The 27,815-nt window shown below is 39.5% G+C and overlaps 1 protein-coding gene across 5 annotated transcripts in view; it reads right to left on the reverse strand.

Annotated features, from left to right (window-relative positions):
• CHD2 (chromodomain helicase DNA binding protein 2) overlaps positions 1-27,815 on the reverse strand; it is a 120,694-nt gene that overhangs the window by 45,126 nt on the left and 47,753 nt on the right. For all 5 annotated transcript variants that reach the window (XR_005838056.1, XM_040642746.1, XM_040642747.1 and 2 more), the window contains 8 exons: positions 24,888-25,104; positions 22,968-23,057; positions 21,964-22,154; positions 11,605-11,793; positions 6,150-6,312; positions 5,672-5,824; positions 3,413-3,484; positions 128-277 (listed from right to left, as the gene is read on the reverse strand). Coding sequence is in view for 4 of the 5 variants with exons in the window: in XM_040642746.1 (XP_040498680.1) it covers positions 128-277; positions 3,413-3,484; positions 5,672-5,824; positions 6,150-6,312; positions 11,605-11,793; positions 21,964-22,154; positions 22,968-23,057; positions 24,888-25,104 (1,225 nt within the window). In the remaining variant the exon portion in view is untranslated. The remainder of the gene's footprint in view (positions 1-127; positions 278-3,412; positions 3,485-5,671; positions 5,825-6,149; positions 6,313-11,604; positions 11,794-21,963; positions 22,155-22,967; positions 23,058-24,887; positions 25,105-27,815) is intronic.

Below are 27,815 nucleotides of genomic sequence, written 5' to 3' on the forward strand. Positions count from 1 at the left end.
CTACCCTTGGGGAAATGAGAGCAAAACAGGAAAAAAACATTTTACAAACATCCTGAAGGGCTAAATAACACACCTCCCCTTTACCGCCTCTCCCCCAAACCATGTCCAAATGTCTCTCACCACTGACCTGCTTCTTCTGACCAATTCTATGGGCTCGGGCTTGTGCCTGCAAGTCGTTCTGGGGGTTCCAGTCAGAGTCAAAGATGACAACTGTGTCCGCCGAAGCCAGATTGATTCCCAGGCCACCAGCCCTTGTCGAGAGCAGGAAACAGAAGTCCTGTACACAATGCAATATACTACTTTATGCAGTGGCCTTCTCAGAAACAGTTTCATAGTCCAATAAGCCCTTATACCTGGAAACCCCTGCAGGTGTGAAGAAAAGTGAGATATGATGGACAAACTTTATGGAGGCTACAAGAATGTCAGGGACTTGATGGTAGAGTGAATTCTCATTTCATTAAGCAGAAAGAGTCAGTGCAGGGAACTAAGGAGTAAAGCTGATTCTGATAAGTCAACCAGAACAAAAGAACTAGTGTTCTCTCCTGGCTGAAACTAGTGTTACAAGCAATTAACAAAATCCAGAAAAACTTAATTAGCAAGGGGATCATTCCAGCAAGTTGCCTACACACTCATTTTCTGGGTAAAGGTGCATTACACCACCTAAGGTACTTGGTATAAGCGAGGACACGTTATTGTTAGGTGGGTGAGGAGCACAGCGGCACTGCACCAACAGATCACGTGCCGGGACTGCTGAGCAGCACAGGATCCTCGATCCGCACAGCACATGCACGTGCGCCTGACAGCCACGTGTGGGAAAGACTCGGGCTCTAACACAGTCCAGTTTCCACAGCAATAAGAGAGACTGAGCAGGTATGGTCTATCTGCCTGCCTCTGAGAGCTCAGGAAATATGGGTCAGGAGGCAGAGAATAAATATATTATATGAGCCAGAAGAAAAGAAAGCCACAGAGATTTCTATTTTTAGGGCATTTGATCATGTATGTCGAAGGCTGACACCCTTTTGGCACACAAGTGACGCTCGAAAGCCGGTAGTGCTGAGTTACATTTTGATCCATGGGTGTATTTAATATACACAGACACAATGAAAAGCTCTCCACATTCAAACTAAGTCACACTCACCAGCATCCTGCCACAGAAATAAAAATGGAGAGAATGGTCTCAGAAGAACTTTAAATACATCTGCTGAGGCACATACACTCTGTGATCCTTGGTAGAGATACCAAGTGACACCACACTCTAATTTACAGAAGCCTACAGGTAAATAGTGGACACTTGAGAATGATACTGAAACCTAATAAAATCTGGGGTCTGAATAATCATATACACAATTTTCACTGTCACTCCTTTTTATTTTTTAAGATTTATTTATTTGGGAGGGAGAGGCTGAGGGAGACGGTGAGCACGGAGCCCAACGTGAGCAGGCTCCATCCCACGACCCTGAGATCATGACCTGAGGCAAAACCAAGAGTCGGATGCTCAAACAACAGAGCCACCCGGGCGCCTCTTCACTGTCACTCTTTACCTAAAAGAATGTGAATCATAAGACGCTATTTGTGTCTATTATCAAACTGAAAACAAATTCAATGAAACACAATGCTGCTAAGGGTGAGATGGAAATATTCATACACAAACAGTATGAATATAAACTGCTTTGAGAAATCTAGCAAAGGGTATCAAAAACCTTTTTAAAATGCTCGTACACTATTAACACACAACAAATAAGTGATTAGGTTTAATCATTGGGTTAAATAAAGATGGTATAAGCATGAAAAAACATTGGAAACTAAAATTTTTAAAAAATCTTTAATTACATGGGAAAAAAGCTCACAGAATTTTGAATAAAAAGTGACAGAACTATACGCAGAATGATCCCAATTAGGTGAACATACAGAGGAATAATCAGTTTCACCTACTATGAATGGAACACAACTGAATGATGAGAATAGCAAAAGCTGTCTCTGGGATGGGGGGGGGGTTGTGCAGTTTTTCTTCTTTGTACTCTTCACTATCTTCTAAATTTTCTAATTGTGCATATATTTCCCTCCAATGATAAAGTATTTAATTTTTCTTAATAAAAAAGGCTCGGATGTGCAGAACAATGGTAGAGAACCAGTGTTCTATACATAGCCATGGGGTGGAGAATTGAGAATTATAAAGAAAAGGCAGCTTTAATAGTGTTTCTCTGAGAAAGGGCAATACGGAACATTCATACTATTTTTTAAACTAGGAGTAGGGAACACAAAACCAGTTTCAATAAACACTAAATAATAAAACTAGCTAGCATTCACTGAGTGCGCACTATGTACCAGACAATGAGCCTAGTGCTTGCTGTGTGCTGGTCACTGCACTTAATTCCCACAGCAGGTACTGAAATTACCATGATTTTACAGGAGGACACAGAAGAGAAAAAGAAGGGATGAGAATTAGAGGGTGAGCAGTCTTCAGTAATTCAAGTCCTCTTCTGAACTATTCAGAGCCTCGGTTCTACCCAGAGCGCCGAAAGCTCCGCAAGGAAAACTAACATTTTAGGTTAAAGAAGCCAGAAAGCTACAGTCTAACTGGGACCACGTGAGGTTCTGGAGGCAGAAGGTGTACCATTTTGGAGCCACAGAGAGTTTTTAAAGCGCTTCAGAAAGCAGAACGTGAGGTCTGTTCTGTCTACAGGAAGTAGTGGCCCAGGCTTCAGAAGGGCGCATGTTCTCCCCAGAACACTAGGTTTACTTCTGGCTTTCTCCCCTGCTGCCTTCACCCGCACACGGCACTGCAGCGTTATCTCCACAGAACCTCTTCTCCCCCAGTTCTCTCAAATCCCACAGCATTTCACAGCTTGATGTGCACGAACTACGACGTTACCATGGTTTCTCACTTTTCCTAAGCACCCCTTCTCTATGTGCCTGAAAATCACTTTGGAATGCAAATCCAAGCTGGACTATAGAACTTAAGCTGTTATCGATCATACCAGCAATCCAACACATTTGAGACATGGCCAAAGTACTTCTCAAGCCTCAGTCACCAAAAAAGTACGGATCAGAACCTTGTGACGTAACATACATGTCAAAATTAATCCTACTGGCCAGCCTTCCTGACTGTTGCCTTGCTGCTCTCCCAGGCCCAGAAATTTGGTATCTGGAAGCCACTAGAGAACACTCAGCTGCTACTAAACTACTCTGTCACTAATCCATACCAGGGAAGATAAACAAGCATGCATATGCTTTTCTGGAATAACAAACAACAAAATTAAGAGGCATCTTTTGTATTAATGATGTCTTATTTCCTTGCCAAAGCAGAACTTCACTCTGAGCTGTTTCTGAAGTGAAATACATTAAGCCAGAAAGGCTTTCCCCTGGATACAGAGCCCACACCGCCCAAATAACAAAGCCATGCACGGTGTACCTCAGACCCGTCTGCATTGAAGTGGTCCAGTGCCTGTTTTCGGATTTCTCCCTTGATGGAACCATCTAGACGCTGTAAAAATAAACCACAAGAAAATCATAAGGTAGGAAGATCATCTATACTCAGAACAGAACACCAGACTTGCAACCTTTATCACCCCAACACCCACTTAGTACGGAATGCACTGGCAACATGCTGTCAGGGGACTGCTTAAGCAGCATATCCTACTTGCCCAAGCTCTCTGGTTACAAACTCAAGGTCAGAAGCTTCTGACTCAAAGGGCTATCCAAGTTTATCCAAGATCAGAATGACTGCTAGGACCTATAACAAGAAAGATGGCAACCCACACTGTGCTCACAAACAAGGTTTGCTTCTATATCCGTAGGGACTGAAGAGATTAGCTCACCGTACCACTGCTCACCTCATAATTAGCTCATGCAGAAAATGACCCTAACTCTTAACTAATATGACTACAAGTTGCACAGTTATTAAGTGCTACACAAACCAAAAAATCATTTACATAATTGTTTGAAAAGACTTCGCCATAACGTTGTATTAAAATTAAGTTGATCATATATTCCAGCTTTTCCAAAAATTATACTCTGACATCAGAGTGAAGTGTTTAGGTAACCAAAATACATATTTAAGAAAGCCTCTAGTATTTACTAGTTCTTTTATTAGAGTACGTGTCAGTTCTAGGTCCCAAACAACATCACTATGGAAAACCCCATGTCAAATAAATACTTGAGAATCATTACCTGTATGTTGTACATATAAAGTGCTTATTTCTTACTCTTTAAAATCCTTTTCAAATGTCTTCCCCTCACAATCACATTCTGAGATGAACAAAATACCTCATTTTACAGAAAGCAAAACTGACCCAAGAGGTGATGTCAGCTGTCCAGTGATGGGCGAGTGGCTGGGGACATCGTCTGTAGAAGGACCTACATCTCCCCAGTTCAGAGCTCTGCTGACCAGACCCAGGCTCACCTGAACTCAAGTCAAATCACACCTGGGAACCCCCTTCTTTCTACCAACTCTACTCAGAGCCCCAACCCAAAGATATGTTTAAATGGTAGGTTCATAGCCTGTACTTGATATCAGAAAACCAAATGCCATCCTTTAATATTCCCATTAATAGAAGACAGCAGACATGACAGACCCGAGTGGACTCTAGCCAAATATTCCCTACAGAGAAAAGCAATGCATTCTTATTTTACTTGATATCAAATGATTAGCTTGATCTGAAAGCTCACGGAGATCCGATGCACTGAGACACAACAGTCTTTTTGCAGTGTGCTGGGTTTTTGTTTGGTTTTTGTTTTTTTTCCTTAAATAACCACAGTACCAAACCATATTCTAAGACAGCTGCTGAAAGACCACACAAGGTATTATGGATAGGACAATGCCTTTCGGGGCATTTTTAAAAGACAAACTGTTAGTGAGTTTAAAGCTTGGCCTTCTTAGGGGAGAATCACTGACCCCCAGTTTCTTCAATACTAGCGTAATTATGTAAGTTGGCTGAACAGTCCAAGCACTCAAAGAAAAAATATTAAGTCAATCTTAAAAATCAAAGCACTATAAAAATGTTATGCCAAAAGTCAAGATAAATAGCATACACATCCATAAATAGATCGGAGAGAAGTTTCACACAGTCTAACACCCAGAAAAAATATCGGGTAAAAGAAACTCATTTCCCCCTTATCTTGTTTTTCTCCTTATCTTGTAGGAGACAACTGAGTGAAGATGAAAATCCACAGTAACAATCCTGCAGAGAAGAAGGGGCCATCACCACCTGCTTCAGGGCCCAGCAAGCTTTCACAGGCACAGCTCTGGTGAGTTCCCAGCCTCAACGCCAGGGTCAGCTTGCCCGGGGGTAAACATACAGAACTATCGCCTTTCTTCCTAGGATTTGCGTTTCTGGAATTAGGTCTGCACCTCCTTTCTCTCTTCTCTTACCCCAGACTTGGGAGCTGGAAGACACCATTTCACCATCTAACATCCTTTCTCTTGACTGTTTTTCCTGTATTACCCACCTCCTTACCGCCCCCCAAAAAGCAGAATGACCTCACATGACCACATTCATTATAGGGTAGCTTAAAGGTATGGAAGTAAACATAAAGAACCTCCTGAAACCTTCATCTCAATTTGCTTCCAGCTAAAAAACTTGTCTCCTAACTTTAGGATAATTTAGCAAGCAAAGCATACAACCTGGAGGGAGGGAAACAGGGAGGGACTCCAATCACTGAGCATCCTTACCTGGAAAGGATAGTGTTTGATCGTCAGGTACTCCGCCAGGATGTCCAACATTCTGACCATCTGGGAGAAGATAAGGACTCTGTTGCCCCTTTCTCGAAGTCTTGTCAACAGTTTGTCTAATAGAATCAGCTTCCCGCTGCTTCTGATCAGGGACTGGAGATTGAAAAGACATTCCGATCATCACACTCAAACCCATGCTTCAATCTGCCCTTAACTGCTAGGAGTTCCTAGTTTGACAATCATCCTTCAGCTTGGTGAAGCCCCCTGCAGTCTGGCTGCCAATTCCTGAAATGCTCTTTACCTGGCATCTGGGACATCAGACTTTCCCTATTTTTCCTAGTGAACTTTCCTCATCTCTTTTCAGAGCTTCTTCTGATGCTCCTTGAAGAGTCATCAAAGGAGGAAAGGGCTCTGATACAGAGCATCTACAGACATTGGAGTATTTAAGAACTTAATTACAAACAAGGTGGCCACTCACCAGAAGAACCTCCTGCCCGTTCTCTCGCTCGTTCTCCTCAGGGGGCTTGATCAGGTAGCAGTGGTTACAGCACTTTTTCAACTCCATCACAATATTCAGGAACCCGGATGTGCTGCCTCTTGTCCCTTTGGCAAGAGCCTTGTAGTTCCTGGTCAGAATCCATCTGCAAATCAAAATAATGATATTACTCAATTTGAAGAAACAGAGAATCGGAAGCATCAGAAGACTGTGAGAGAGAGCAGTGTTATTGGAAACACAAAAAAACAAAAAACAAAAAAGACATAAGACCATTAAGAAGGCATAGAGGGATACGGTATTTTGCACCTCCTGCCACCTAGCTGGGACCACTCACATCTTTGGTCTGATTCAGAATGGTAACCACTGGGTAAACACTGCTCGCATAGGCATTTCAACCTGAGCACGGAAAACTAAAAGGAAAGAACAACAGGGAAATATACAAATACATATATGCACACGTGTCAAACAAGGACAGTCACTGAAGCACTCTTTCTCACAACACAAACGGAGGTAAGCTAACAGGAGGAGACTAGTTAAATTAAGATTACCATCAGACGGAAGCTATGTACCCACTGACAAAGTGTTGTAAAAGGACATTTTACATGATAAAATGCTCACAGTCACTATGTTTTATATCCAAATTTTTAAAAAGGGAAGGAGAAATACATATGTATATCCGCATATAAGCTTTAACCATACACTATAAAATATTAAAAGTGCTTTATTTTCCTAAGCAACGGAATTTTTTTTTTTTTTTTAAAGATTTTATTTATTTATTCGACAGAGAGAGACAGCCAGCGAGAGAGGGAACACCAGCAGGGGGAGTGGGAGAGGAAGAAGCAGGCTCACAGCAGAAGAGCCTGATGTGGGGCTCGATCCCACAACGCCGGGATCACGCCCTGAGCCGAAGGCAGACGCTCAACCGCTGTGCCACCCAGGCGCCCCGCAACGGAATTTCTTTACACTGTGAGCAATCCCACTTTTAGGACTCTATCTCACAGAGTGCTCAAGATTTTCACTGAAGTGCTATTTCTCTAAGCATCTCAAACAATCTAAATGTCCTCCACTAGGGGGCCGCACTGAATAAACTACACTACAAATCCACAAGGGAACACTCTACAGATGTAAAAAGAGAAGAGGAATATCTTTATAATCCACTGTGGAGTGTTCTTCAATCATTAAATGAAAAACGTAAGGTACAGAAAAATGTATATGGTATGCTGCCAATATAGGAGTAAGGAGACAGCAAAAAAGTTAAAATGCATTTGATTATATTTTAAAAATTAAAAAATAAAGGAAAGCTAAACATTAAGAATTTTAAAACTGGTAATTATTATTACCTAAGGGAAAGAGGAACTAGAATGAAGGGGGGACAAGGAAAGAAGCTAGATATCTCTGAACACAACAGGCTTCGTAGCTTTGCCTTTGGAACTCTACAAATATGACAAATAATTATGAAGCAAAATTAAGCAAAGCCAACTTTTAAAAAAATAAAACTAAAATGAAATAAACCACTGTATCTAGCTGTAGCCTAACCACAAGTAAGAAAAACTATCTCAAAGTACTTTAAGACTCGTCCATTTTTAATGGACTATACCTTTAAAAACAAACAAACAAACAAACCGTTAAGAAATTTTACCCTTACTCTGTTTTTGTTATTCACATTGCCGAGGGTAATCCTGGCACTATTACTACTAAGACTGTGTGTGTGGTGGTAAGCAGGTTGGTGCAGTTAAGAAGTGGAATTTCTGGTATGGGTATAAGACCTTTAAGCTCAAATAAAACCTCTACGTTGTACTGTTTAACTGAAAAAACAATTCATGATGTATTTATCTTTAAAAACAAATTTCTTAAAACAAATAACAATAAAAACAAACATTTCCTAAATCTGTCCACTGAAAAAGCCTGTCAATGATGTCCAGTGCAGGTGCTAGTCACAGCTCCAGTGCCCAGTGTGAGGTCCCCAAATTCCACTTTCCAATAAAAGAGTATGCAGAGCTTGCTGGATATATGGCTGACTCCCGCTGTGGGGCAGGCAACGTACAAGATGAGTGTGAACGTTTTATTCCAGAAAGCAAAAAGCTCTGAGCTACAACTAGGATTATGTCAAAAGGCTCAAAACCAACTTGAGTGAGCTCCTCCCGGCTAAAAATGGAGCCATTAGACCAGGAGTACAAAAGAATAACTGTCACAGAATGAAACATGAATATGCTTACTGATCAATTTAAAATCATACCCAAACAAATCTCACTGGTCAAAACCTTTGAAGAAGGGTAGATATAACCTATTATTTCTTTTAAAGATGTCAAAACTCCAACATGAATGGACCTTAAGCATATTATGCTAAGTAAGAAACATCAGGCAGAGAAAAACAAGTACTGTTATGATGTCACTTGTATGTGGAATCTGAGAAAGCCAAATTCAGAAGAAGAACGTAAATAAAATAGTGGCTACCTGGAAATGGGGGAATGGGACAGATGTTGTTCAAGGGTACGAACTTGCAATTAGTAAATAATCCCTAGAGATCTAATGCACAGTAGAGTGAATACAGACAACAATACCGTATTATTATCAACCTTGCTAAGAAACTGGAACTTAAAGATTCCAACCATTAAAAAGGGTCATTATGTAATGTGATAGAGGTGCTTAATTACTGCTACAATGGCAGAAACCATCTTATTACATATAAATGTATCAAAGTAACGTGTTGTACACCTTAAATTTACACATTATATGTCAGATATATTTCAAATTAAAAAATAATAGAGGCAGGGTGCCTGGGTGGCTCAGCTAGTTAAGCATCTGCCTTCGGTTCAGGTCATGATCCGACGGTCCTGGGATCGAGCCCCGCATCAGGCTCCCTGCTCAGTGTGGAGCCTGCTTCTCCCTCTCCTCCCTGCTCATGCTTGCTCTCTCTCTCTCAAATAAAATATTTTTTAAGAATTAAAAAATAAAAAAACAACAGAGATGCCTGGCTAGCTCAGTTGGTGAAGCATGCAACTCTTGACCTTGGAATTGTAGGCTCAAGCCCCATGTTGGGTGTAGAGGTTACTTAAGAGTAAAATCTTTTAAAAATAATAATAAAATAAAATGTTTTTAAATGTCAAAAATCAGAAAGAATCATGCATTTATTCTGTCTTTCCTATATGATCTGTTCCTCACTTGATACAAGGAGTTTCTTTTTGCAGTATTCAGCTAATAAACAGGGAGAAATAAAATTTGAGTATCACCACTTCATAATCCCTAATGAATGAATGGATCTAGGCAATGCTTACTATTACTTGTTAATATCACAAAAAGACAATCTCCTGTGAAAGAATGTACCTTTGCATTCTGCGAAATACTCATACTGAATCTGAGTCTAATCAAGCTTCTACATATATCTGTAAATATGAAGGTTCAGAGAAAAACGTTAAATGCCATGGAATAGGAATCAGCTAAATCCAGGCTGTATAACACATCTACAGAACACAGACTCCGTTTCTTCTCAAAAAATTTACAAGGATGGGGGAGAAATGGATTCAAATAAACTTAAGAGACAAGCCAAGCAATCATTATGTAATGGAGCTTACTGGGATCCTGATGCAAACAAGCAAAACGTAAGTATGTGTGTATGTGCACATGTACGTCATGCAGATGACAACCAGGGAAATGTAAACACGCGACAGACATTATAAAAATAGTAAGAAATCGCGGGGCGCCTGGGTGGCACAGCGGTTGAGCGTCTGCCTTCGGCTCAGGGCGTGATCCCGGCGTTACGGGATCGAGCCCCACATCAGGCTCCTCCGCTATGAGCCTGCTTCTTCCTCTCCCACTTCCCCTGCTTGTGTTCCCTCTCTTGCTGGCTGTCTCTATCTCTGTCAAATAAATAAATAAAATCTTAAAAAAAAAAAAAATAAGAAATCACTGATTTTTTTTTAGGCATGATAACAGTATTGAAATTATGCTTAACTTTTTTTATTGAGGTATGATCGAAATTTAACACTGTATTAGTTTCAAGTATACACATGATTTGATATTTGTATATATTGCAAAATGATCACCACGGTAAGTCTAATTAACATCTGTCATCATACACAGTCACAAAATCTTTTTTCCTTGTGTGCAGAATGATCTACTCTCAAAGATCTACTCTCAACAACTTTCAAATACGCAATACAGTATTATTACCATAACCGCCATGCTGCACATTACATCCTCCTGACTCATTTATAACTCCAGGTCTATACCTTTTGACCGCCCTTTCACCCATAGCTCTCACCCCCTCACCACACTCCAGCCTCTGGCAACCACTGTTCTGTTCTCTGTACCTATAAGCTTGGTTTTGTTGTTGCCATTGTTTTGTTTAACTGGTAAAAAGTACTTATCTTTTAGTTATATAGAAACATTTGATAAGTACCTGGAACATGTTTCAAACAATCTAGGGGTGAAAATGAGGATACAAAAGACATAGGTGAACTTGAGACTGGCCATGAGTCGGTAATTAAAGCTGGACTGACTATGGGTACGTGACTACTTCCTTTACTATTTTTGTACATATCTGAGATTTCCCCTGACAAAAAAGTTTTTAAAAGTCAAGGTAGTGTTAGACAAAAAGGTCAGATGGTAGGATGCCTCAGTGGCTCAGTCAAGGTTAAGTTTCTGCCTTCGGCTCAGGTCATGATCCCAGGGTCCTGGGATCAAGTCCCACATCAGGCTCCTAGCTCAGCAGGGAGCCTGCTTCTCCCTCTGCCTGCCGCTTGTGCTCTCTTTCCCTGTTTGTGTGTGCTCTCTCTCTCACAAATAAATAAAATCTAAAAAACAAAAACAAAAAACTAAAGCACATTCTATACCACTCCCTTTCCCAAACCAGCATTCTGCCTATCATAACCTAAACCAAGTCCACAACCTACCCAGGCCACTTGGAGTGCCAGAATGGACAGTGTCTTTCCCTTGCAGCACAGAGCTCAGCACTTTTCCTTCTCAGCTACAGTGCCCTGCATATTTTGCGTTGGTTATTAAACAACATTGTTTTGACTCCTTGTCTCTACCCTGTCCTCCCTCCTAAGCAACACTTCTGGCAGGAACACATCCACTCATCTTCATACTCCCAGTATCTAGCAGAATGCCTACCACATTGCAGTATCTGAATAAATGACTGAATGAATAGCGGAAAAGAAACAGACGAATGAGTGAAATATGCCTGTCTGTTGGAGGGGGATTAGCAGTAAGATTTAACATATACTTCAGACCACCTATAGAATGAAAAGTGCTGTGAAAATTCTCACCCAAATAAAAAAGCAAGAATAATAGAACTTCCTCTTTCTAACCATGAATATACTGCTACTCACATCTGTGTTCAGGCATCACTGAAAAAAGCAGTATGTCACCTGCCTATCTCATGGCTTCTTTGTCTGGATGTTAATCCTACTGTGGCGTGACCCAGCCCATAGCTTACTTGTAATACTGCTTCTGCAGAGCCGACATCTCCACCCTGAGGATCTGTTCCACTTTGGCAGGAAGGGATTTCTCCACGTCCTTTTTGACCCTCCGGAGGAGGAAGGGCTCCAGCACCTTATGAAGACTCTGGTAGCCGTTCTCCCTCCCTTTCCCGTGGTCCTCTTCAAAATCTTCCCAGAATTCAAACCTGGAAATAAAACAAGACAGCATTTCTTACAGAAGCAACCAAGAAGAAGGAAAAAAAAAAAAAAGCAGTTTTCAAACTAAAATTTCAATTAACTAAATGGAAAAAAACAAAATCTGTTTAAAAAAAAAGACTCTTCTCTATAAGGAAATATAAATTTTACTAGTCACTAGCTCATGGACACAATACAGCGGAAAACAAAAAGGAAAGGGAAAACCAACTGATTCAGTCCCATCTGTCTACAATGTGGTAACATTAGCTTTCCAATTCTCAGACTGGGTCTAGAGTTCACAAGATATTTCAGTGTAACATGCAATGAGTATGTAAGTATGGATTAAGTTATTGTCATGAAACATTCTACAGAAAAACTAATAAGCTATCTTTAATTCCCAATTTCTTGGGAAAACAAATTCAGAGGTAAGAGAATAATCAGTGGCAATACAGCTGTCACCACTTAAAGGTGAAGTTTGTTACACAGTTTCCATCAATGCTCTTTACTGTTCACAGATGAGAAAATTAATGGATTATAATGACAGTAAACAAGACTATGGCCCCCAAATAAGAATAGCAATACAACTGATACCAACTTAACAGTATTAGGACTTGGAGACACAAATTTTACCAATAAATTTAAAAACCTGTCACCATAGAAATTCTGCCTCAATTCTATAGATAAAAGTTTCTCCTGTTTAAATCTTAATCATCCCTGATTCATTAAAGAACCTATGGCAGAAGTCCAGAATAGGACACTGTGAACACATTTCTTTCAAAAACAAAAACAAAAAAAAATTGAAGGAAACTTCTTTCACGAGGACTGAAAAAATGTGCCTTGTCCTGCCACTAGAAGGCCAGGGAAGCACGTGGCAGAAGGTCCCATGCTCAGCAGGTGAGCGCAGGCCATGGAAGGAGGCTAGAACCAGAACCGGAGCTTCATGGGTCACTGCTTGCCAGGCTGCCTTCTGACACCAGGTGGCCCTCCTCTGCTAAGGCCAGTCCCGCCCCGGAAGACAGAATGGCTCCACATCACCCAGAGTCTGGAGGACTCAAAAGCATGTGCCCTCTGAGGAGAGGAAAGTCAGAGCGCAGACACCAGCACCGCACAGAGCACAACGGCGTCCAGAGCATCTGCTGCCATTCCTGAACTGAGAAATGGCCACGTGCTTCCTTAGGTACTGGGAGGTAGATCAACACCAGCCTCAGTAACACCTAGTAACACAACAAAAGCCGCCTTCGAAGCAGCAGACAAAAAGGCCTTTTGGGGTAGAAATCTAAAAACATCACGAAAGCTTACAAACTGAAAAACCTAAGCTGTATTTGGTCACACTGCTATGCAAATACTCCAAGAACAAAACTAAATGAGGAATGAAAACTAGTAAGAGGACTAAAAGGAACAATGCCAACTCAACTATCTCAATGCTAGAGGGATGGCACGTCGTCACCCACAAAACGTATGAAGCAACTGAAACTCAGGGACTATCCCTGTATCAGGCTGTTCTCTGAAAAGCTGGGGGACAATTTCAAGAGAATATTTCAATTCACACAACACTCGTTACCATGAATTAAAACTAAAACACTTCAATATAAACCTTATTTACAAGATTTACTTCCCCTACTGCTTTCGCCAACGAATATTTTCACCTGCCTAGTGTACTCTTACTAAGCTAAACGTTACCATGACACACTATTTCTTTATATACACGCTGAATAGTTTATGAATTGTCTAGGACTTCCTTCCCTCTAAAGCACAGATGAGCAGCTGTAACAGAGACCATAACGCCTATAAGCTAGGAATGTTTCTTATCAGGTCCTTTAAGAAAAAATTTGCTGTTCCCTGCAATAGAAAACCGTCAAGTTAAATACTACATACATAAAAGATAGAGGGTTACAGCAGTGGACTTAATAACGACATCATGCCACAGCCTAGAGACTATTTTATATCTATCCCTGTTATCAACTTGCAAACATAAAATGTGACTCTCACGAAAGTAGAAACAATTTTGATTTAATTTTCCAGACTTTGGGATGCTAGAAAATAGAAGTTCACTGAGGAATAACAAAGAAGAAAATTAAATCAAAGCAGTGAGACAGTATTCTAGAATGTGATTAGTATGTGAAGGGAAAGGTGCAAAAAAAAATTCAGACTGGCCTAGACAGCAGAAGCAAAAGTAAAAAACAAAACAAAACAAAAAAATCACATTTCTTATACTAAGAGCTTGTATCTCTGAAATATGCTCTATCAAGTTATTTTGTGGAGTGGGTATGCAGTACACTTTGCAAGTGATTATAAACTCAATTTTTCAGTCTTACCTTATCTTTCTCTACCTTTAGTACCAGCCCCATGCTTTGCAAAACAGTACATACAAAGTAACTGACTGGTATATACTTATGATAAGGGTAGCGATCAGATTTATAAAAAGGGTGGTAGTCTGGTCAGAGTCACCATGCAGAAAATAAAATAGCACTTCAGTTGGTTAAAAAAGAAGACTAACTTCTGGATTTAAAAAACAATGGCGTGTCACAGTCGAGGAGGTGAAGGTTCAAAAGTTATCTGACCAAACTTAATTCCTTTCTATACACTAATATTTCTTCAATGGATCATTTCTTTAAAAGGACTAAGTGGTTCCGTAGAGCCACCTGGAACCTGAGGAACAACAGCTGAAAATGGGGAAAATACTGCACAGGATTTTGGTCACCTGCATAGCAAGCTCAGGCAGAAACAAAGGTAAACCTTAACTCCTAAACTAATGGAGTTATGTGCATCTTTGTGGCAAACAATCTATTTTTAAAAATGTTTGAAGATGACAGTATTTTTTTAAAGATTTTATTTATTTATTTGAGTGAGAGCGAAAGAGAGAAAGAGAGAGAGAGAGAGCAAGCGCGCGCACAAGCAGGGGGGAGGGGCAGAGGGAGAGGGAGAAGCAGACTCCCCGCTGAGCAGGGATGCCCCCTCGCCCCCCTGACACTGGGCTTGATCCCAGGCCCCTGGGATCATGACCTGAGCCGAAGGCAGACACTTAACCAGCTTAGCCACCCAGGTGCCCCAAAAATGATAATATTTTAAAAACAAAGTTTTCAAAGGAAAAAAAAAGCTCTCAAACACACACACACACAAATGCATCTCTAACTCCATCATTCCAAAAGTAATGCAACTGGCCACAAGGAACATTTCGGAAGAACTCTAAGAATGATAACCTATACAAGGAATGCCACAGTTGCTAAATAGCAACAAAAAAATTAATTATGAACAATTAGGAGCCAAAATCTCTACCATCCAACTCAGTAGTCAAGGACAAAAGGGCAAATCTAGCTAACCATTCATTGGTGAAAACTATGCACCACATTCTTTTTTGAGGTGAGAAGCACAGATGTCCCCATGGTGCCTCAAGACTCCTACTGCATAGAATGCTTTTACCTCATCTCAATGGTGCTATGAAGGATATACTTGTTCTAGTACAATCTAAAGCTCAAAGGACATTTACCTTGGTCACAAAAGACCTGAAACTAATCTCCATCCAACCAACTTATTAACTGCGTGATATGGGACACATATCATCTAAGTCAACATTCTGAAGCTAAACTCTCCCAGTGTATCAAGAAGATCCGATATGAAAAGTTCAAAGTAATACACACAAAAATTCTCTACTTCAGAAAACAAAGTAACAACAAATAATTGATAACCTCAACTATTCCTGAACTTTTGTTATCTGCTTTACAGCATTTGTACCTTTGAAAAGCACACTTTATAGAAACACAGCCCTCTGCTAATACATGATGAATAGGGTACTCATTACAGAATGTACAGCAGAATGTTTAAAAAAAGAAATGGGCATGCTGAGTGGGGGGATGGGGTAATCGGGTGATGGGCATTAAGGAGAGCACTTGAAGTAATGAGCACTGGGTGCTGTATGCAACTGATGAATCACTAAATTCTACCTCTGAAACTAAAAAATCAAATTAAAAAAAAAAGAAGAAGAAGAAGGAGGAGGAGGAGGAGGAGGAGGAGAAGAAGAAGAAGAGGGCAACTGCCTGCATCCTCAGGCCACTATCGACTCAGAGCTCTGTGAAGGGACAGTGGACCCAGGTGAGCAGCAACAGGACAGACAAGACAGCAGCAATGAGATGGGATGGGTGAAACGCGACAGGAAAAGGAACCTTCTACAGAACACAGTGTTTCTCCACTGGTGGCGACTCTGCCTCTCTGCACGACACTGGGAATGCCTGGAGACATTTTTTGGTTCTCGAAACTGAGAAAGGAGGTGGCTACTGGCATGTGGTGGGTAGTGGCCAGGGATGCTGCAAACATCCTCTGATGCAAAGGACAGCCCCTGACAAAAAGAACGATCCAGCCCAAAATGTTCACAGCGCTGAGGCTGCGAAACCCTGCTCTGAGAGAAGGCAGAGCAAGGAGGGGAGTCGAGGGGGCTCCACTCCTGGAAGCACACCCCGTCGTGAGGATTCCTGCAGACACAGAAAATAGCTGAAGTCTATTCTACCGACAGCTGTAGTGAGGGCAACACAGAGTGGTTAAGTTTCTCTACTCGTCTTCTGAAGAGTCTTGAACTATCCTTGAAACATAAAAGTGAAAAAAGGACAGCCACAGACAAATGAAAACAAAGAACTTGTTGCTAGTAGGTCTGCCTTACAAGAAATGGTGAAGAAAGTCGTTTAGGCTAAAGAGTGGCAAGCTGAATCCACAGGGAGAAATAAAGATCACTGGAAATGATAAAATAGATGTGTAATATGAAAGACTATATAAGTACATTTTTCTCTTTTCTTAATTTCCTTAAAAGACAAGCCTGAATAAAGCAATAAATTTACCACTGTATTCTTGGGTTTATAACACAAGGAAGGAGGTGAAAATGAAGCCACACTGGAGAAAAGCTGTTCTATTTTACCAAAGGTACGTTAGCATGAATCGGAAGAAGACTATAATGAGATGCATAGTAAAAACTCCAGCAACCAGTAAGAAAATAACTTTAAAAAAAAATCAATTAACAGAAGAATTAAAATGGCAAACTAGAAAATAATTGTTGAAACAAAAAAGGCAGTAAAGGAGAAACAGAAACAATGAAGAAATAAGACCTATGAGGGAAAAAAGCAAAATAGCAGACATAAATCCAACCACAGCAATAATTACATTAAATGTGAATGAACTAAACCCTCAAAAGGTAGAGACTGTCACACTAAATTTAAAAAGGAAGATCCAACTATATATTGTCTGACAGAATCACATTTTAGAATCATAAAAAGCTGAAAGTAAAGTGAATGAAAACAGTATACCATGCAGTTACCAAGAGAGAGCTAAAGAGCAGTCATATCACACAAAACAGACCTAAGGAATGAGAACTATTACTAGAGATAAAGAGGGACATTTCATGATAAAAAGATCAATATATCAGGAACACAGAACAATTACAAAGGTGTACAAACCTCAAAATACATGAAGGAAAATCTCACAGAGCCGAAAGACGGAGGTCATTCAACTACAGTTAAATACTGAGATGTTTCACTGTCAGTAATAGATAGAATGAGACATGAAGACAGCAAAGGTATAAAAGACTTGAATAAGAGACTATTTATTAACTAAGCTGATGTAATGGACAGAACTCTACCCTACGAAAGCAAAGTATTACTCTTTTCAAGTGCACAAAGAACATTCCCCAAAATAGAAAACATACCAGACAATAATAAGTAACAGTAAATTCATTTAAAACATATTCTCTAAGACAAAATTAAATTATGCATCATTTGGGGAATACTTAAATATTTCAAATTAACGAGCACACTTAAAACAAAAGCCACGCATCAAAGAAGAAATCACAAAAGCAATCAGAAAACCGGTGAAACTGAATGAAAGCCAAAACACATTGTATCAACATTCACAGAATGCAGCTAAAGCAGCGTGTAGAGGGGAACCTATATTTTTAAATACCCATATTGAGAAAAGGAAAAAAGGCCTTAAATCAATAATTAAGCTTCTACCTTAAGAGAAAATGAGCAAATTTAAATAAAAAGCAATAATAAAGATGAGAACAGAAATAAGTGAAATAGAAAACAAAACAGAAAGTCAAAGTTGGTTTCTTTGAAAACATCCCCCAAATTGTTAAACCTTTACCTGAAATGATCAAAAAAAAAGAAATCACCACACTCAAAACTTACTGAGATCACAATTTATCCTTCAAAAAGTAAAAGGATTGAGGAAACACTACCACATTACGCCAACAAATCAGACAACTTAGACAAAATGGATAAATTCTTAGAAAGACACAGATTAACAAAACTAAGTGAAGAAAAAACAGAAAACCTGAATAGATCTACAACTAGAAACCAAATTAATCATCAAAAATTTTCCCACAAAGAAAAGCTAGGGCATACCCACATGGCTACACTGGTAAATCCTATCAAATACTTTAAAAAGAAGTTAACACCAGTCCTAATGAATTCTTTTAGAAAATAAAGGAAGAAAGAACATTTTCCAATTCATTCTATTATCCTGATACCAAAGCCAGGCAGACATCGCACGCACGCGCACATAGAACTAGAGACTAATACCCTTCAAAAACACAGATGCAAAAGTCTTTCATAAAATATTAGCAAAATGAATCCAGAAACACATAAAAAGGATGCAACATTATGACTAAGTCAGACTTATCACAGGAATGAAAGGTTGTCTTAACGTCTATAAAGTAACTAATATACTGTACTAGTAAAATAAAGAACAAACATCACAGTCATCTGAACAGACCGGGCGGGGAAGCATGTGACAAAATCCAACACTCATTCATTACAAAAACTCTCAAAAACTAGAAATAAAAGAAAACTTCCTCAACCCAATAAAGGGTATTACAAAAATTCTATAGCTAGCATCCTGTTCCCAAGCCTATTCAACACGGACATTCTACAGAATACCACAGGGCAGGAAATAAGAGGCATCCATCCACATTGTAAAAGAAATATACATTCTTTTACTTGGAGCTGTGATCCTCTATCTAGAAAACACTAGGAAATAAAAAACAGCAGAAACAGTGGAAATAATTTTTGCAAGATCATGGGATACAAGATCGCTATAAAAAACTCAGTTACTCTATTACGATCTGAAAATTAAGATTAAAAAAACAATTCCACTTAAAGTAAGTAGGAATAAATTTAACAAAGGAAATATGACTTATATACTGAAAACTACTAAGCACTGTTGAGAAAAATTACAGAAGATCTAAATAAGCAGAGGAAACTTTCTATGATGACAACTTAAAAGGCTTAATATGGTTAAGATGATCATTCTCTCTAAATTGTTATCTACATTCAACACAATGCCTATCAAATTCTAGGTGAATTTTTTCCTTTCAGAAATTAACAAGCTGGGGATGCCTTCGGCTCGGGTCATGATTCCAGGGTCCTGGGATTGAGTCCCGTGTCCGGACTCCCTGCTCAGCTGGGAGTCTGCTTCTCCCTCTGCCTGCCGCTCCCCCTGCTTGTGCGCTCGCGCTCTCTCTGTCTGTTTCTGACAAATAAATAGATAAAAATAAAAATAAAATAAAAAAGAAATTAACAAGCTGATCCTAAATGCCTACGGGAATACAAAGCATCTGGAATAGCCAAAATAATTTTGATAAAGAAGAACAAAATTGAATTTATATTTCGCCATTTTAAAAATCAATATAAAGCCAAAGTAATCAAGACAGTGTGGCATCAGCGTTAAGGACAAAAATACGTATCAATAAATCAGAACTGAGAATCCAGAAACAGAACCTTACATTCATGATCTCAACTGATTTTCAAAAAAGATACCAAGGCAATTCAACAGAGAAAAGCATCCTTTTCAACAAATGGCACTGGGACAACTGCCAAAAATCCCACTGCAAAAAAAAATGACCTTAGGTCCTCACACTTCACACTATAAACAAAAAATGCAAAATGGAACAGAGACCTAAACATAAAAATTAAAATTCCTATAAGAATATAAAGAAGAAAGTCTCTGTGACCTTAGGTTAAGCAAATATATCCTATTTTATATGACATTAAACACAATCCATTAAAAAATTGATAAAATTATATTTCATCAAATTTACAAACTTTTTGCTCTTCAAAAGACAACATTAAGAAAATACACAAGCCACAAACTGGGACAAAATACTTGCAAATCATAAAGCACCTGAATCGGGAATATAAAAGAGGAAGGGAAGAAGGAAGGAAGGAAGAAAGGGAGGGAGGGAGGGAGGGAGGGTCTCTTTGACTCAGGAGACAAACAACCTAATTTAAAAATAAGCAAGAGATTTACACAGATATTTCACCAAAGATACACAAATGGCTAATGAACACATGAAAAGATGTTCAACATTACTAGTCATTGTAGAAATGCAATTCTAAGCCACAATGAGATGCCACTACACTCCTACCAGAATGACTAGAATCCAAAAGACTGACAAAACACCAAGTATTGGGGACGATACAGAGAAACTAAAAATTCAAACATTTCTGGTGAGAATGGCAAATGGAAAACAGTCTGGTAGCTTCTTAAGTTAAATACATACTTTCCAAACAATCTGTCAATTTCACTAAGTAACCTAACGAAGATAAATAAAAATGTATGTCCACACACAGACATAACAGCCCAAAACTGAGACAACCTATATGTCCATTGAATAGTGACTGGACACACGTATAATGGAAAACTACTCCACTTTAAGAGAATAAGTCCTGAAAAACTCTATGACACAGCTGAATCTCAAAACTATTATGCTAAATCAAACAAGCCAAAAACAAAAGGCTACTTGTTAGGATTCCATTTATATGAAATTTCTACAAAAGTTAAATCTATAGAGCCAATTAGTGATAAAGCCAGTTAGTGATTGCCTAAGGTTAGAGGCAGAAACAGAAACTAACAGACAAGAGGGGATCTTTTCTGGGTGAAGAAAATATTCCAAAACTAGATTATGATGGGTGCACAACTTGAGAAATTTACTAAAAAATATTGTATACTTACAATCATGTATTTTATGGTATGTAAACTGTATCTCAAGAGTGTTTACAAAAAGTTAACAACGCATGGGGAAGGGACCACTTTCATGTTTTTCATTACGCTATCCAAAACGCCTTGCTCAGTTTATGGCACACAGTAGGCACTCAAATCTTTTCTGAGTTAAAATAAAAAAAACTGTGGAGCATTCCCTGTCAACATGACAATCCTTGACTGTTTACTGCATGCCAGAAACTACTCTAGGTAATGTGGACCATCAATGAATTACGTAAACAAGATCCCTGCTGCTTCTGATGCGTAAATTTAATGACAGGAGATGAATGAGGAAGAAATGAGAAAAGGGAGGTGCCGTGAAGAAAAAAAACAGGGTAGGGTGGTAAGCCCTTCCCACAGGAAGCTTCAGTTAGGTGGTCCGAGGAGACACCTAAAAGGAGGTGGTCATACAGGGTGAGGCAAAAATGTTCAGACCTGACTGGCCGTGTGAAGATGAGGAGGGAGAACATTCCAGACAAAAAGAGCAGCAGGGGCTTGGCACGTTAAAGGTACAGAAAGATGACAGAACGGCTGAAGCAGAATGAGTGGTGAACAAAGTGGGATGGGAAGGAGTCAGAGTACTACCTGGGGCCACACAGAGCAGGGTCTTCTAAGTTAGGGTAACAAATTTAGATTTCATTCCAAGGATCACTGAATGCCACTGGATAACTTCAAGTTTTAGTAAATGTGCATAGCATCTCTCCCATAAAAATCTTCTCAATAAAAACATTCCACGATTCTTTACTACAGTTAAAGATCTGAAAACACCTAATGGTGACAGCTTCTGTTATCAAAGGTTTGGGTTCGAGAAATTAATGCTTATCACACTGTGTATCTTATATACTTCATTTCAGTTCTTGATTACCTTGTAACAACAGTGAGAAGGTCTGAGGTTTCCTATTTACCAATTATTTCCCCAAAGCATTAACTGATTTAAACATCTAGCAGGTAACAGGCTTTTCATCCTTGACATGCTGAATTCTGTGCCTCCTAACATTTATTATGGAACATTTCACTAATTTTGTTCCGTGTGCACCAGTTTAATGTTTTGCTGTCCCCAAATCATGCCATCTGTTTTCCCTAAGGTCTGTTTTTAAAAAAGTTAAAAAGCATTGGCATTTCAGACATTCTGCATCTTTTGAAATACACAGGAAGGAGCTTACTTCTCCGGCATAATAAAGTGCAGCAAGGACCAGAGCTCTTTGAGGGAATTCTGAAGAGGGGTCCCCGTAATCAGGAGCCTATGGTGGGACTTGAAATCAATCAGAGTTTTATACAATAAAGAGTCATCATTCTTCAACCGATGGGCTTCATCCACTCCCAGAAAGGCCCAGTTAATACTGCCCAGCACAGTCTAAAGTAAAAACAAAACAGAACGAGCCACCAGGTCAGAAGGGAACCCAAAAGTACTTTCAAGTATTAATTATCTCTGTACAAATACCATCACAAAGGTATACATAGAAACATCTATTCTTCATGGACTTAAAATTTTATTAGGACTCCTCTGTTTATTCTGTTTTTGGCCAGATTGGTGTCCACTCAGAAGAGCGCATCACCATCCAAAAGGTATTGGGAAGGGGGAGTCTCTTTGCCAGGCACTGCTGCATGCCCCACAGCAAGAACACAAAAATTGGTATGCTGGGCAAAAACAATACAAAAACAAAAAACATGATTTTGCAGTCTCTCATTAATTAAGATTCTTCTCTGCCTATTCTCCACCCCAACCCTGAAGCACAGAAACACCAAGAGCCACCAAATTGAACTCATTTACACTTATCACTAATGGAACCACCTGCCACATACATTTCTTAATAACTGTAGAAAGGAGATGGTATAAAGACCTTCATTCTTCTGTCCTCCTCACAGAGACCATTCACATCATCTGTTGTGGAGAAATTCCTTGACAATGATATGATGGGAAATGCCCAGGATGGCACTCAGGTAAGTAAGTTACTGGCCTCAATACCCTTTCATCTTGTTTAATTCCATTGAACTAAGTGATCTAAAGTCCCCTTCAACTGTATGATGATTTTTATTTACAACCTTAGTATTCTTTGCAGATGTTTGTTCATTTGTTTGCTTTTTTAAATAAAGAAAGAAAAGTAACATGGCAAGCAGGAAGCACAGACCCCACCGTTTAGACAAGTCACACTACAAAATTACACACCTTATCTTTTAAAAGGATCTCGTATGTTGTTATAAGTGCATTGAACTTCAGCCTTTTAGTCTGAGAATGAATCCATTCATATTCCCGTATCTAGAAAGGAAATCAGTAATTAAGACACAATTTCTATTTTTACCTTTCTGTATCACCAGCAGTCTTGTGATAGATGCAATAGAAACATGCCAAATAAAAAATAAGCTTGACTAGAATTTAATGAATATTTTATACATTCTAAATTGACCTAAGCAACCACAACACAGAGCAGTAAGAGAATTAAAAGATCACTGAGCAGCAAAAACTTTACTGCCAGAATTCAAATAACCGGTCATCTCTTCCCACCCAACCCCCACCGTATTCGACCAAAACACGCATTGCATCTGCAATTAAACCCTGGTGACTTGAACTTATCTAGCTATCTCCCAAAATGTGAACTTTCGTGAGAGTATTTCTTTGCTCTTTGGTAGGGCAATACTTTTATTAACAAGTAGAACAAATCCCAACCTCTGGCTTGGTCAGAAATGTCATTAATCTAGAGCAGAAAGATGTGGCAGAAAAAGGGAAGGTTGCAGGATAAAATATAATTTAATAATGAACGAAAATAATGTCAATGTAAAAGAACACAAAAACTAACACATTCATGCTGCAGTGTAAGTGGACAACCAAGCAAGCACGATGGCCCGTGGCAAAGCTCCTGCAGTTTGGTTGTCCAGTTAGGGACTGGTCAACAGGGCAAGGAGTGTGTGTGCAGGTGATCACCACCAAGTGGGAAAGAAGAACAAAGAAAAGGAGCAATGGAGTCCACATAGAAAAGTTCGCTGACTCCGCAACTTTTCAGAGTTCACTTTGTCTTCACCTTTGAATGCAGTGCTTGAAGCCATTTTGCATAATCTAGGAAGGTTTTTTTTTTTTTCTTTTGTAATGGTTAACAAATGGATTAGCAAAGCTAAGAACTGCTATATGCTTAGAAAGTCAAAACTAGAGCAGTGGAATCTGCCATGGTTTAGGTTAGACACTTAAATGAAAATATTTAATAAAAAATAAACTTCAATCAGCACAATATATAACATATCTCTCAAAAAGTTTGAGGATTCCTGATGGCTTGTTCTTGTGATAAGCAATCTCCCAGTTTGCTCTAACATACAGTAATTAAAGAGAAAAGATCTGGGACCAGACACTTCTCTCTCCCGACCCCAGCTCTGCCACATTCTAGCTGGCCTGGGAACAAGTCACAACTCTCAAGAGTCCTTTCTTCATCAATCGGTTAGAAAGAGTACCATATACTTGGAGGACGGTCATGAGGGTTACAGGTAATATACACAAAGCACCCAGCAGAGACCCTCACATGTAACAGGTACTTTTGAAAAAGTCAGTCATTATCAAGAAATGATCTGCTAAACAGAGATCAACTCAAGCCTCTGTGTTCTAAGTTCCTGATGCTCACGTTAAGGTTGAAAACAGACAAATAATTCTCATTTCTGTAGCCCTAGCATGGCTCATTGTCCTTTCTCTTCATTCCTTCCTTATAAAGTTCTGTAACCTCGCCATTTTAAAGGCTGGGAAACAAACTCTAAGAACGTGGTTTTCATAGTAGCTCTCTGCTCAAACAGCAAAAATAATATTAACATTCCATGGGGTATTAACTCCATTTCATAATCCATTATAAATAAAGAGGTCTGCAGAGAAGAAAAATACTGCAAGCCAACTAAAAGAGATTCCCATTCATATACTGCCGTTGCTTTCCTTGAGAATAGTAAACATGTTTTACAGAACATCTGAGTTGCATTTTTGTGATACATAAATCTCCCCACATTGGGAGCACAGCACAGTGTCAGAATTATGTTACTAAAGACTATAATGGCTTTAGGTCAATTTCCAAAATACATTATAACACAGATTCTATCCCAATTCTTTTTGTTTACACACCGTATTTCTGCTCATCAGGTCACCTATGTAAACCACTACGTTAATCTCTGGTGCCCAGATTTCAAACTCCCTCTGCCATGAGGTGAGGGTGGATAAAGGGACGACTATAAGAAAGGGGCCATACAGCTGGTGTTGGTGGAACAGGTAGGAGAGGAATGATATGGTCTGGATGGTCTTTCCTAGGCCCATTTCATCAGCAAGGATTACACTGTTACTTCTGCAGAAAGAAAAACAAAAACAAAACAAGATAAAATCATTAGTTCACACACACACACACACACACACACACAGCAAGGACATCAATGCCTCACAATTTACCAAGCAAGGCACTGGTTCCAAACCTCAACTGTATTTCCTCTCCTGCATAAGAAGAAAATAGAAGCTATAAAATAGCAGAACAACAGGTGATCTGAGTATAATCAAACTCTGGATTACTATGAGAGCCTATTCAGACTATGTTCTTCACACCTTGCATTTGGTCTTTCTTTTACACCTACCCCTTGTAACAAAGCAGGCAGGTTTTGTTCTACTGAGGTATCCGAAAACATGACCTTGGGCTCCATCATTACAGAAAGCAGAGGCAAACTGGCTATTCCCCACTGCTGGTGAACCCTACAGCCTGATAGTCATGTACTATCTAAATCAGATCCTGTCTAAATCACCCACCCATTCCACTGCAGGCCACAGGGTTGTTTAATGTTACGCACACTACTCCCTAGGCCTTTGTGCTGCAGGGCGTGTAGCTTGGTTTAAATACAGGACAATCTACAGCAGGGGAAGGCTACAGATCAGATTTCTGAATCACCCTACACCTAGCAAATGAGAGTATCTGGGAAAGGGCTCAAGGATCTAGATCTGTACTTTCAACAGACACTTCTGGATATTTTGATGCAGGCATATTCCTCTGACCACACTTCGAGAAACACTGTTCTAAGAGACAGTCTGGATTTCAACGGGATACTAACAGGAGGAGATTATACAGACAGAAGAAAAACACTCAAAGAAATGGCCAGAGTAGGAAAGTAAGCTGGGACACAGAAAACAGCCCATTTGGCAGGGCATCAGGAATAGATGTATGGCAAAAGGCTGCAAATATTAAGAGATTCTTGAAAATCAGACCACTGAAGGTTTACACATACTAACAAATACTTAATCAATGTACCAGAAAGAACTAAAAGTTACATACAAGTTAATGAGAACTGATCAGAAAAACAAGACATTGAATTTACCAAGAGATTAATTGTTTTTTAAAGATTTTATTTATAAGAGAGAGAGAGCACAAGCAAGGGGAGGGCGAGGGGGAGAGAGAGAAGCAGATACCCCGATGAGCAGGGAGCCTGATGCGGGACTCGATCCTGGGACTCCAGAATCATGACCTGAGCCGAAGGCAGACACCCAACCGACTGAGCCACCCAGGCACCCCAAGAGATTAAATTTTTAAAAATACATTGAATGTTCCACAGAATGGCTAATTTTAGGGGAAAAGAACAGAAAAGGACAAAGCCAAATATACTGGGGGAAGGGAGGAGGAGGAGCCATACCACTCATCCCAGGTTCACCTAATTTTATGCACTATTCAGATACAGTATGTCCCTTCAAGTAATTTCCCTCCTATTTCTCTCACCCTTCCACACTAGTATGGGGAGGAAACAGGGTTCATTTTCTCTAACATTTCCTCTCCCTAGCAAGCTGACACTGTTAGTATAAACACAATATAAGAAATTTGAACTAATTAGCCAAAACAGTGTATTACTTAATCTAAGGTTCCTGTGACCAGGGCCTAACAACTGCTTGGGCCTTCTTCAGCTGACTCGGAATTGTTCAGGTGGAAGTAGAGAATGCTGGCCAAGGACTCCACATCAACACAGTGTGCCTGTGAACCAGGTACATGACCTCTTCATTGCTAAGAGCCTTCATGAGAGGTCAGACTACATAGCTTGAGGTTCCATCTAGTCGTGTACTATCCTAAAGGAAGATTAGGTCTCACTGTTCTCAGAAGCAAAACCCATTTTCAGGTAATTTAGAATAGTTCTATCAGACCCACATTTTTAGTCATACAAACAGAATCTCCTCAAGAGCTCTAAAGTTCCTAAATGTTAGATACTGCATTAGATTTTTATAGGACAAAGAGGAGAGGTGGTTTGGGAAGCAGGCACTGTATCTGTATCCCTAACTAGAAACCACTTTTTGGCATTGAGAAAAGCGGCTCTCATGTTTTTATTTTCAGGCTGCAATTTAATTCTGAAATAATTTTTGCTTTAGTATTAAACACTGAAGAAATTAAGAGCTGAATGTGGGGGAAGGAGTTGTAGGCAGGCCTTAAAGGGACTTCTCACACCGTATGCCCTATGGGAATAGGGAAATGATGTCTGTCTTGGTTCACTGTTAAACTGTCAAGGCCTAGAGGGGGCCCTCATACACACACAGTAATCAGAGACTAGGATTTGCAACTGAACTGATGAATGGAATTTATGAGTACTGCTTCAAAGTACCTTTAACCTACAAATGCTATCTTCACAACTTTTTTTTTTTTTTTAAGGATTAAGGTGGTTTTGTAACAAAAAGTAAGGATAATTTTATAGGTTCAACCATCAAGAGACCTTCCTCTAAATGGGACAGCATGTACAGCAATCTCAGGAGGGGGCAGATTTCAGGCTCTTCTTTAGCACTGCCACAGGACGTTAAGTTGAAGGAAAACAGACATTTTCTTCTTTCTTCTGACAAGAACTCCTTCCATACCAAAGATCTGGGCAAATTATCTTGCTATTTATACCCATGTATAGCCAAGTCTCTGGCTATGACAAATTACCCCCAAATAACTAATTAACCAAGTACTCTTTACTTCAGATTAAAATACTACATATACAAACAAACTCCTAGAAGAACCTTCCCTCAAACACATACTTTTTCTGCTTCTGTAATATACAA

Source organism: Ursus maritimus, unplaced genomic scaffold (assembly GCF_017311325.1).
Source record: "Ursus maritimus isolate PB19 unplaced genomic scaffold, ASM1731132v1 scaffold_27, whole genome shotgun sequence".
Lineage (NCBI taxonomy): Eukaryota > Metazoa > Chordata > Mammalia > Carnivora > Ursidae > Ursus > Ursus maritimus.